This window comes from Phyllobates terribilis, unplaced genomic scaffold (genome assembly GCF_046119375.1).
Source record: "Phyllobates terribilis strain yellow unplaced genomic scaffold, ASM4611937v1 Scaffold_449__1_contigs__length_1482836, whole genome shotgun sequence".
NCBI lineage: Eukaryota > Metazoa > Chordata > Amphibia > Anura > Dendrobatidae > Phyllobates > Phyllobates terribilis.
Window position 1 is genome coordinate 1,442,727 of NW_027363209.1, and position 12,323 is coordinate 1,455,049.

The 12,323-nt window shown below is 50.6% G+C and overlaps 1 protein-coding gene across 1 annotated transcript; it reads left to right on the forward strand.

The window, feature by feature from the left end:
- Positions 1-1,406: 1,406 nt before the first annotated feature.
- LOC141229006 (exosome complex component RRP41-like) lies at positions 1,407-5,343 on the forward strand. Its single transcript, XM_073667378.1, has 3 exons — positions 1,407-1,640; positions 1,911-2,117; positions 4,819-5,343. Exons 1-3 carry the CDS (start codon positions 1,470-1,472, stop codon positions 5,188-5,190), a joined length of 750 nt encoding a protein of 249 aa, XP_073523479.1. The 5' UTR covers positions 1,407-1,469; the 3' UTR covers positions 5,191-5,343.
- The last annotated feature ends 6,980 nt before the right edge of the window (positions 5,344-12,323 follow it).

Below are 12,323 nucleotides of genomic sequence, written 5' to 3' on the forward strand. Positions count from 1 at the left end.
AGGATTTTACACTCAGAAAAAATAATTCCAATCATTTTTTTTAATATTTTTATTCTATTTTTGTGTTATTTTTTTTATCGCTGCGGCCGCGCGGAGACTTGTTGTTTTTTGTTATTGGGGGGGGGGGGGATTGCATTGTTTTCTTGGGGTGGGGGTTGCGCTGTTTTTTGGGCGGGTTGCATTGTTTTTTTGGGGGGTTGCATTTTTTTGGGGGGGTTGCATTGGTTTCTTTTTTGGGGGGTTGCATTGTTTTTTTGGTGGCTTGCATTGTTTTTTGGGGGGTTGCAGTTTTTTGGGGGGGTTGCATTGGTTTCTTTTTTTGGGGGGGTTGCATTGTTTTTTTGGGGGGTTGCATTGTTTTTTTGGTGGGTTGCATTGTTTTTTGGGGGGTTGCATTGTTTTTTTTGGGGGGGTTGCATTGTTTTTTTGGTGGGTTGCATTATTTTTTGGGGGGGTTGCAGTTTTTTTGGGGGGTTGCATTGGTTTCTTTTTTATGGGGGGTTGCATTGTTTTTTTGGGGGGTTGCATTGTTTTTTTTGGGGGGTTGCATTGTTTTTTGGGGGGTTGCAGTTTTTTTGGGGGTGATTGCATTGGTTTCTTTTTTTGGGGGGGTTGCATTGTTTTTTTTTAAATGTCGTTTTTAGGTTTATGTAATTTCTTGATTATATTTATTATCTCTTTCTGGGGGATTTATCGCGGGGGGTCCGAGACTTTAATACATTATCTTTTATAGCCGTGAATGGTTTTAACCCCTTCCTGACGGGGCCATTTTCTGTTGTCTTTTTTCGCTTTTGTTTTTTCCTCACCTTCCAGGAGCCGTAACTTTTGTATTTTTCCGTCCACATCGCAGTACGAGCTCTTGTGCTTTTTTTTGCGGGGCGAGTTGTACTTTTGATTGATGATTCATTTTATCATTTGATGTAAAAAATAAAAAAAAATTCCAAGTGCAGCGAAATTGCAAAATATATATTTTTTTATTTACCGTGTTCACTATATGGTAACAATGAGCCGTCATTATGATTCCTCAGGTCGGTGCGAGGACGCAGATACCAAACGTGTGGAGTTTTTATTTTATTTAAGCAACAAAAAAAAAATTGGGAAATTTGTAAAAAAAATAAAAAAAATGTGCCAGTTTCTGAGACCTGTAAGGTTTTTATTTTTCGGGCTCTGGGGCCGGGTGACGGCTTATTTTTTTAGCCCTCAGATGACGTTTTTATTGATACCATTTTGGGGCAGATACGATGTTTTGATCGCCCGTTATTGCATTTTATTGCAATGGTTTCTCCAGCAGCTCGTGGAGTCTGGCTCCTCCCACACATGTGACCGATCACATGACCATGACATCACCAAAGGTCCTTGCGCTCCTCTGGCAGTACACCCTGGAGCCTGGCTCCTCCCACACATGTGACTGGTCACATGGCCACGACATCCTCTCTGGTCCTTTCCCTTTCTGCGGCAGGGGGAGCAGGATGGCCGGTCTGGAGCTGCTGTCGGATCAGGGTTACCGGGTGGACGGGAGGAAGGCCGGGGAGCTGCGGAAGGTCCAGGCCCGGATGGGAGTGTTCGCACAGGCTGACGGCTCTGCGTACATGGAGCAGGGGAACACCAAGGCGCTGGCGGTGGTGTACGGACCCCACGAGGTGCCGCTGCTGTTTTCTGCACCAGATACATTTTGGGCCGATTCATTGTTGTATTTGTGCCTTTTTTCGTTTCATTTTTGGTGTTTTTTTTCCCTGTTTTTTTTATGATTCCACGTGTGTCATGAACACTAAAAGACATAAAAAAAACACAAATAATGATTCGGGGCCCAAATACTATTGGAAAGATACTAAACTTTTAACTTTACAACAACCAAGCTTTATTGACATCGTACAGCGCTGACACTGGCTCCGTCCTGTTTCTTTTTTTAGATCCGCGGCTCTCGGGCCAAAACCCTCCACGATCGCGCTGTGGTGAACTGCCAGTACAGCATGGCCACCTTCAGCACCGGGGAAAGGAAGCGCCGGCCGCACGGAGACCGTACGTCCACCGAGATGACCCTGCACCTGAAGCAGACGTTTGAGGCCGCCATCCTCACCCAGCTGTACCCGCGCTCTCAGATCGATATATACGTGCAGGTGAGACGGGGCGACGCACAGGGTATTGGTGCAAAATGTCCTCCTGTATTGTGCCTCCAGCTGTATATAGTGTAAGTAATCAGGAGCGCTCGCCCGGCCGACCGCCGTGCCCAGGAGCGCTCGCCCTTCCGGCAGCCGCCTCCGCCGTGCCCAGGAGCCCTTGTCCGGCCAGTAGCCGCCTCCGCCGTGCCCAGAAGCGCTCGCCCGGCCGGCAGCCGCCTCCGCCGTGCCCAGGAGCGCTCGCCCGGCCAGCAGCCGCCGTGCCCGGGAGCGCTCGCCCGACCGGCAGCCGCCTCCGCCGTGCCCAGGAGCGCTCGCCCGGCCGGCAGCCGCCTCCGCCCTGCACCTGAAGCAGACGTTTGAGGCCGCCATCCTCACCCAGCTGTACCCGCGCTCTCAGATCGATATATACGTGCAGGTGAGACGGGGCGACGCACAGGGTATTGGTGCAAAATGTCCTCCTGTATTGTGCCTCCAGCTGTATATAGTGTAAGTAATCAGGAGCGCTCGCCCGGCCGACCGCCGTGCCCAGGAGCGCTCGCCCTTCCGGCAGCCGCCTCCGCCGTGCCCAGGAGCCCTTGTCCGGCCAGTAGCCGCCTCCGCCGTGCCCAGGAGCGCTCGCCCGGCCGGCAGCCGCCTCCGCCGTGCCCAGGAGCGCTCGCCCGGCCAGCAGCCGCCTCCGCCGTGCCCGGGAGCGCTCGCCCGGCCGGCAGCCGCCTCCGCCGTGCCCAGGAGCGCTCGCCCGGCCAGCAGCCGCCTCCGCCCTGCACCTGAAGCAGACGTTTGAGGCCGCCATCCTCACCCAGCTGTACCCGCGCTCTCAGATCGATATATACGTGCAGGTGAGACGGGGCGACGCACAGGGTATTGGTGCAAAATGTCCTCCTGTATTGTGCCTCCAGCTGTATATAGTGTAAGTAATCGGGAGCGCTCGCCCGGCCGACCGCCGTGCCCAGGAGCGCTCGCCCTTCCGGCAGCCGCCTCCGCCGTGCCCAGGAGCCCTTGTCCGGCCAGTAGCCGCCTCCGCCGTGCCCAGGAGCGCTCGCCCGGCCAGCAGCCGCCTCTGCCGTGCCCGGGAGCACTCGCCCGGCCGGCAGCCGCCTCCGCCGTGCCCAGGAGCGCTCGCCCGGCCGGCAGCCGCCTCCGCCCTGCACCTGAAGCAGACGTTTGAGGCCGCCATCCTCACCCAGCTGTACCCGCGCTCTCAGATCGATATATACGTGCAGGTGAGACGGGGCGACGCACAGGGTATTGGTGCAAAATGTCCTCCTGTATTGTGCCTCCAGCTGTATATAGTGTAAGTAATCAGGAGCGCTCGCCCGGCCGACCGCCGTGCCCAGGAGCGCTCGCCCTTCCGGCAGCCGCCTCCGCCGTGCCCAGGAGCGCTCGCCCTTCCGGCAGCCGCCTCCGCCGTGCCCAGGAGCGCTCGCCCGGCCGGTAGCCACCTCCGCCGTGCCCAGGAGCGCTCGCCTGGCCGGTAGCCGCCTCCGCCGTGCCCGGGAGCGCTCGCCCGGCCGGCAGCCGCCTCCGCCGTGCCCGGGAGCGCTCGCCTGGCCGGCAGCCGCCTCCGCCGTGCCCGGGAGCGCTCGCCCGGCCGGCAGCCGCCTCCGCCGTGCCCAGGAGCGCTCGCCCAAACACACTCCTATATTCCCTGGGAGAAAGACACCGACTTATCTCAGAGAGAGCAAAGTGATCAGTAGTCAGAAATCAGACATGTCCACTCGACATCTCTCCCGACCACATACAAATTAGACCCTCGGCTGAAACTGTCGATATTGGCGGGTTTGGCTGACCTCAGTCTAATGTGTACAGAGCCTTATCTGTACGGTGTCCAAAGCTTGGAGACTTATCCTACCACTGTTAAGGCCGCGTCACACTAAGCGATGCAGCAGCGATCCCGACAACGATACGACCTGTCAGGGATCGTTGCTGCATCGCTAATGCATCGCTGGTGAGCTGTCAAACAGGCAGGCTCACCAACGATCAGGGGAGCAGCGACATCGTGGAAAGAATCGTTCCACGATGTCCTGCTCCTGTTACCTGCCTGCTGCTTAAGCAGGAGCAGGCTGGTAACTATGGGAAACATCGGGTTACTAAGTGCGCGTGTGCCCCTAGTAACCCGCTGTTTACCATGGATACAACTCTGCTACGGTGCGCGGGAGCCTCCGCGCACCGTAGCAGAGTGGTATCCATGGTAAACAGCGGGTTACTAAGTGCGCGCGTGCCCCTAGTAACCCGATATTTACCATGGTTACCAGCCAGATCGTTGGTCCCGCTGGTCACACACAGCGATGTGTGCTGTCCAGCGGGAGGCCAACGACCTAAAAATGGTCCAGGACACTTTGCAGCGATCAGCGACCTCACAGCAGGGGCCTGATCGTTGCAAAGTGTCACACATAGCGACGTCGCTGGTGAGTCACCAAAACCGTGACACAGCAGCGATCTCGCTAGCGAGATCGCTATGTGAGACGGGGGCTTTAGCTGTACTTCTATTGTTCTCTCTTATCAGCCAAACAGAAAAACGATACCTTGATATCTGCTCATTTCCTTTGCAGATAAATACAATCTTCTCTTGTATCAAGCTAGAAGTGGCCAACTGTTATCTGTCTCTCTCTGTTGTCAGCCGTCTGTGACTGGGGATGGGCCGTGTAGCATAATTTTAGGTTATAATATAATTATATGATTTTTTTCCCCTTTTCAGATCCTGCAAGCAGATGGCGGTAATTACTGCACGTGTGTGAATGCAGCGACCCTGGCGGTGATCGACGCCGGCATCCCCATGCGGGACTACGTGTGCGCCAGCTCAGCCGGCTTCATCGAGGACACGCCGCTGGCGGATCTCAGCTACGTGGAGGAGTCGGCGGGGGGACCCCACTTGTCTTTAGCTCTGTTACCCAAGTCTGAGCAGATCGCGCTGCTGGAGATGAACTCGCGGCTGCACGAAGATCACCTGGAGCGAGTGATGGATGCGGCCAGCAAGGCGTGTAAGGACGTGTACGCGGTGCTGGAGCAGGTGGTGCGCGACCACTTACAGGAGGTGTCGGCGCTGGTCGGAGATCGGGGGGCAGCATAGATGAGACTCTATGGAGCTGTGTGTGGACAGTCGTGGAGAGAGGAGCCATAAAAGCCGGATCTCTGCAGAGAAGCGTGGGCTGAGGGAACGGAGCCGAGGACACACAGGGATATATTCTATGTTTTGGTTTAATAAATAAGAATTTTTTCTGTTTTTTTTTTATATTATTGCTCAAGTTTTATGTTGCACAAAAAAGGGAAATGTCTTATGTAGTAAAATGGAAAAGCCCTTTAATAATGAAAAGCTATTTATTCTGCAGTATTCTTTTTCTGCTTGCTGTAAGTGAGTGGAAATGATCTGATTTACTTTTAATGGCTGTGAAGTTGTCCAGGTCTCCTGCCCACAGAGCTGAGGGTTAGTGACCGTGTGTCAGTCGGGGCTATACCTGAGCTCAGCAGCAGTGCACACTTATAGTCTCCAGAATACACAGATACCTTGTAAGAGGAAAGGTGAACGGGAATGTTCTCATTCTCTGGCAGCAGAGGATTGGAAATGGTGAGAAATCGAAAAGTGATGAACAGAATGTAGAAAGTGGTAGAAATGTAGTATCGTGTGAAAATATCACATTCCTTGAAATTTGGAGTAAAAAGAAAAGCTGGCTCATCGCCCGTTTCGCCTGCCTTTCCCTCTGCTGTTGTTGGTAATTACCTAATACAGCCGCCTTTCCCTCTCTCCCGTCGGGGGGTCTTTGCCCGCCACGGCCTCCTTTCCCTCCCCTCGGGGAAGGGGGGGAATCATCACCCGGTACGGCCACCTACCTCTCTCCTGTTGGTTGGAGCCATCACCCGGTACGGCCACCTACCTCTCTCCTGTTGGTTGGAGCCATCACCCGGTACGGCCACCTACCTCTCTCCTGTTGGTTGGAGCCATCACCCGGTACGGCCGCCTACCTCTCTCCTGTTGGTTGGAGCCATCACCCGGTACGGCCGCCTATCCTTCTCCCGTTGCGGGGAGTCATCACCCGGTACGGCCACCTACCTCTCTCCCGTTGAGGGGAGTTATCACCCGGTACGGCCGCCTTTCCTCCCATTGGGGGGAGTCATCACCCGGTAAGGCCGCCTTTCCTTCTCCCGTTGGGGGGGAGTCATCACCCGGTACGGCCGCCTTTCCCTCTCCTGTCAGTGGGGGCAACACCCAGTATGGCTGCTTTTCCCTCTCCTGTTGGGGGGTGGGGGGGGGGGGTCACCCAACTTTGCCAGACTCCAGATTGGCCTAATTATTTAGTGGTCTTACCATGTGAGATGAGATGATGTGACCATAGATGGATAAGTAAGTCCTGTATTAAACATGAATTTTGAGCTTTATTTCTGCCACTTTTTATTATAAATAATTTTTTTCTTCCATTTTTTAAAGTCCTATAGAGAAGCCGAAGTAAAAAACAGTCACTAAAAGGGTTAAGTGCGCAGAACGTCTTTTTTTTTTTTGTTGTTCTTAAAGGAAGACTTCAGGAAACAAGGACTTTTTTTTTCCCCTGAAGCTTCAGTGTTTTTCTAGCTTTTTTGTTTCCATCTTTTGAGAATCTATAGCTGCGTTATAAGAAAGTGCAACGATCCTCACAAGCAGCAGAAGCGAGCTCCCAGTTGCTGATTTTTTTCTGCAGTTTTTGGCACCACAATCCGTCATCTGCTCTGATTATTGCTGGATCTTCTTGTTTTCCCTTTTCTTGATGAGTTTGTTCTGCAGATTTGAACCTTTTCACCCTGAGAAGCGAAGCTGCTATCTCCAGATATAAGGTTAATCTGCAGGTGTGTAACGTGAGCCGTGCCTGGATGCCACAGCGGCTGCAGGGAGAAAGTGAGGATGTATTCTCCCTGCAGCCGATCGCTGCCAGTCACCAATCACTATACAGGCAGCGGTAATCACTGCCCGGCAGATTGACTGACAGTCTGCACTGCACACACGCTGCAGAACAGACTGTACACAAACGCGCTACACACACTCTGCACACACACGCTGCAGAGCAGGCTGTCAATCAAAGTACAGAGGAGAGATTACAGCTGCGCTCGCTGTACAGTGATCGTGACTGTCAGAAGCATCACAGGTGAAACAATGCTAAGTTAAACACCGCATCGTGTGAATGAGCTTTTAGAACGTTGTTGTTTTTATAAGTCGTTGAGGGTTTTTTCTGCACGAAAACTATACAGAAAAAAATGACATTAACACTCGTTCCCGAGGTCGTAACACAATGTTACAGTGAGACCACCAGGAAGACGGGGACGAGGGTCTTTGCTCCCTGTAATCAATTGTGCTGCAATTCTTCAGAGCAGACACCGGTACAACACCCCGCCCCCGACATTACATGTCCTACTACACCATGCGGATGGATATTAACCCCTTTATCACATCAGTAGCTAATGGATAATGGACGCCCCCTGCACCCGACTCCGTGATGACTCGTGCATTACACAGAAATTACAACTCAAAGTGTGTAAGGCTTGTGGACTAGACTGTCACGTTCCTACCCCTGAAGATCCCAGCCGCATTGTGTGTATTGTGTCCTGCGTCTTTTCTATATACTATGTTATGTGATAGATTCCTGCATACTGTACAGTTATAGGTAATGTACTGTGTAGGACATAGTGAACAGCACAGGATAAGGCATAGTTTAGAGCATAGGACATAAGATAGGTAGGATAAGGTAGTGACGTTAGGGTAAGGTAAGTGTTAATGTTTGGGACTAGCCCATAGTGGGAGGGGTTTAGAGTTAGGGCAAGTGGCTGCTTCCTGTAGTTAAGCAGATAGGGACAAAGAAGTAGCGTGACCTGGAACTGACTGAAGAAGAGACAGTGGCCTTCCTCCTTAATGGGGTCCTTAGACAGGACAACGTGTCACGAGAAACCCTCAGCTGGCAAAATGCCGAAGGTAATGGATCTAAACGAAGCTGAGTTCGTGGGACTGGTGGGGGTCCTGAGCGGTGGATCCAGGGGGCCAGCAGTGGAAGAAATAGGACGCAGAACCGCTGAGCGAGTAGAGAGACTGCGGACCAGGACTGTGGCGACGAGCTGGGCTGTGATGAAGTCGGGTGAAAAAGGGTGAAACGGGGTGTGTGAGAAAGCTTCATACTACAAAGGAAACGTCCAGAAGACTTTGCACCTGCTGCCCCTGTACATAACCCATATTATATTATATATATATAGTAAGGCGGCGGTGTTCACACCGTGCAGTAACTGAGGCAGTGACCCAAGCAGGTCCAACATAAACAGCTTTTATTCAGCCACTTACAGGTAAACAGAAAGTCCTCCGGTTCGCAGCCGGGTTAACACAAGTCCATAAACAACAGTTGCCGGGGGCAACGGCCGCGCCGGGCCGCTCAGAGCCTGACAGGTGCAGAGCCTTCCCAGGCGGTGGTTCAGCCACACTCAGTCCTGCTGAGCTTTCCTGCTCTGCTCCTAGCAGGTTGCAACATAGAACAACCCTAATCCTTAGTGCAGGGATTGTAAAGGACCTGTGGCAAGAGCCAGTGGAAAATCCGGGTTGGAGGGAGGAGGCCGCCCCACTGCCTCCTGTGACCTCCTCCCAGAAATGAAGGCCCTGCCGGGTTTTACTTAATCTGCCTTAGCCAGATAGCCTGACCAGGTCAATGCTCGCCTTCATTCCTGTATTGCAGCCGCAGCTGTGTCTATGACTGCAATGCACTCCAGTGGATTTAATAGGTCTCTGTACACATTCTGGGGGATATATAACGTCCCTCATATACGATCCCGGTCACTGCCTCACTAATATAAATATATATATATATATATCCCCAATCCTGGTATGCATGGTACCCCTCATCCACAATCCTGGTATGCATGGCTCCCTCATCCACAATCCTGGTATGCATGGCACCCCTCATCCACAATCCTGGTATGCATGGCACCCCACCATCCCCAATCCTGGTATGCATGGCACCCCTCATCCCCCAATCCTGGTATACGTGGCACCCCTCATCCCCCAATCCTGTTATGCATGGTCCTCTCATCCTCCAATCCTGGTATGCATGGTACCCCTCATCTCCCTATCCTAGTATACGTGGCCCCCTCATCCCTCAATCCTGGTATGCATGGCTCCCCCAGATCCCTATCCTGGTATGCATGGTATCCCTCAACCCTCAATCCTGGTATGCATGGTCCCCTCACCCCCCCAATCCTGGTATGTGTGGCCCCCTCATCCCTTTCATGCTGTACACACATACAAAAAAAATAAACACTTATACTCCCCTTACTTCCCTGTGCTCCAGCGCTGCTGTATCCTGTTCTGCCGGGGGAGGAGTGCGGCGTCGGAGCACTGTGCTGTCCGGCACCATTTTGTTGAAGACTCACTGTAAATGTGTCTTCAGTAAAATGGCGCCGGATAGCGCTATGCGCACGCGCCGATCTGACGCCTCACTCCTGCCCCCAGTCTCTGGCCAGAACAGAGGTGCTGCGGAAACACTCCTCCCGGTCAGGTAAGTATGTAAGTATGGCGCCGGAGATCGCGGTATGTGTTCAGTGTCTCCGGCGCCATACAACTCCTCTTTCCTGTAACGGCTCCATGCGTTCTACTGTCTGGAGCCAAACTGTGCGTTGTGCACGCGCAGTCTATAGAGGCTTCAGACAGAAGGACACTTGGCCGATTATAATACATACATACATACATACTGAAGGAAATAATTATTTGATCCCTTGCTGTTTTTGTAAGTTTGCCCACTGACAAAGACATGAACAGTCTATAATTTTAAGGGTAGGTTAATTTTAACATTGAAAGATAGAATATCCAAAAAAAACAAGAAAATCACATTGTATAAATTAGATAAATTTATTTGCATTTCGCTGTGAGAAATAAGTATTTGATCCCCCTACAAACCATTATGAGTTCTGGCTCCTACAGACCAGGTAGACGCTCCTAATCAGCTCCTTACCTGCATTAAAGAGAGCTGTCTTACATAGTCACCTGTATAAAACACTCCTGTCCACAGACTCAATTAATCAGTCAGACTCCAACCTCTCCAACATGGGCAAGACCAAAGAGCTTTCTAAGGATGTCAGGGACAAGATCATAGACCTGCACAAAGCTGGAATGGGCTACAAAACCATAAGTACAGTATGTGCAACTGTAGTTACAGGAACATCAAGCTGCTTGGAGATGGTCTTATAACCTTTACCTTTAACATGCTTGTCTATAATTTTCTTTCTAATCTCCTGAGACAACTCTTTCCTTTGCTTCGTCTGGTCCATGTTGAGTGTGGTACACACCATGTCACCAAACAGCACAGTGAGTATCTGTAGCCCTATATACAGCACAGTGAGTATCTGTAGCTCTATATACAGCACAGTGAGTATCTGTAGCTCTATATACAGGCACAGTGAGTATCTGTAGCTCTATATACAGCACAGTGAGTATCTGTAGCTCTATATACAGGCACAGTGAGTATCTGTAGCTCTATATACAGCACAGTGAGTATCTGTAGCCCTATATACAGCACAGTGAGTATCTGTAGCTCTATATGCAGGCACAGTGAGTATCTGTAGCTCTATATACAGCACAGTGAGTATCTGTAGCCCTATATACAGCACAGTGAGTATCTGTAGCTCTATATGCAGGCACAGTGAGTATCTGTAGCTCTATATACAGCACAGTGAGTATCTGTAGCCCTATATACAGGCACAGTGAGTATCTGTAGCCCTATATACAGGCACAGTGAGTATCTGTAGTCCTATATACAGCACAGTGAGTATCTGTAGCCCTATATACAGCACAGTGAGTATCTGTAGATCTATATACAGCACAGTGAGTATCTGTAGCTCTATATACAGCACAGTGAGTATCTGTAGCTCTATATACAGCACAGTGAGTATCTGTAGCTCTATATACAGGCACAGTGAGTATCTGTAGCTCTATATACAGGCACAGTGAGTATCTGTAGCCCTATATACAGCACAGTGAGTATCTGTAGCCCTATATACAGGCACAGTGAGTATCTATAGCTCTATATACAGGCACAGTGAGTATCTGTAGCTCTATATACAGGCACAGTGAGTATCTGTAGCCCTATATACAGCACAGTGAGTATCTGTAGTCCTATATACAGGCACAGTGAGTATCTGTAGTCCTATATACAGGCACAGTGAGTATCTGTAGCTCTATATACAGGCACAGTGAGTATCTGTAGCCCTATATACAGCACAGTGAGTATCTGTAGTCCTATATACAGGCACAGTGAGTATCTGTAGCTCTATATACAGCACAGTGAGTATCTGTAGCCCTATATACAGCACAGTGAGTATCTGTGGCCCTATATACAGGCACAGTGAGTATCTGTAGCCCTATATACAGCACAGTGAGTATCTGTAGTCCTATATACAGGCACAGTGAGTATCTGTAGCTCTATATACAGGCACAGTGAGTATCTGTAGCCCTATATACAGGCACAGTGAGTATCTGTAGCCCTATATACAGGCACAGTGAGTATCTGTAGCTCTATATACAGGCACAGTGAGTATCTGTAGCCCTATATACAGCACAGTGAGTATCTGTAGCCCTATATACAGGCACAGTGAGTATCTGTAGCCCTATATACAGGCACAGTGAGTATCTGTAGCCCTATATACAGGCACAGTGAGTATCTGTAGTCCTATATACAGCACAGTGAGTATCTGTAGTCCTATATACAGGCACAGTGAGTATCTGTAGCTCTATATACAGCACAGTGAGTATCTGTAGCTCTATATACAGCACAGTGAGTATCTGTAGCTCTATATACAGCACAGTGAGTATCTGTAGCCCTATATACAGGCACAGTGAGTATCTGTAGTCCTATATACAGCACAGTGAGTATCTGTAGCCCTATATACAGGCACAGTGAGTATCTGTAGCTCTATATACAGGCACAGTGAGTATCTGTAGCCCTATATACAGGCACAGTGAGTATCTGTAGTCCTATATACAGCACAGTGAGTATCTGTAGCCCTATATACAAGCACAGTGAGTATCTGTAGCTCTATATACAGCACAGTGAGTATCTGTAGTCCTATATACAGCACAGTGAGTATCTGTAGTCCTATATACAGCACAGTGAGTATCTGTAGCCCTACATACAGCACAGTGAGTATCTGTAGATCTATATACAGGCACAGTGAGTATCTGTAACCCTATATACAGCACAGTGAGTATCT

What these genes read in the sequence shown, in the direction of transcription:
- LOC141229006 (XM_073667378.1), top strand. Translation starts at nt 1,470, where the DNA reads ATGGCCGGTCTGGAGCTGCTGTCGGATCAGGGTTACCGGGTGGACGGG. An exon ending in TGGTGTACGGACCCCACGAG is followed by an intron (nt 1,641 to 1,910) that starts GTGCCGCTGCTG and finishes TTCTTTTTTTAG; the next exon opens with ATCCGCGGCTCTCGGGCCAA. An exon ending in AGATCGATATATACGTGCAG is followed by an intron (nt 2,118 to 4,818) that starts GTGAGACGGGGC and finishes TCCCCTTTTCAG; the next exon opens with ATCCTGCAAGCAGATGGCGG.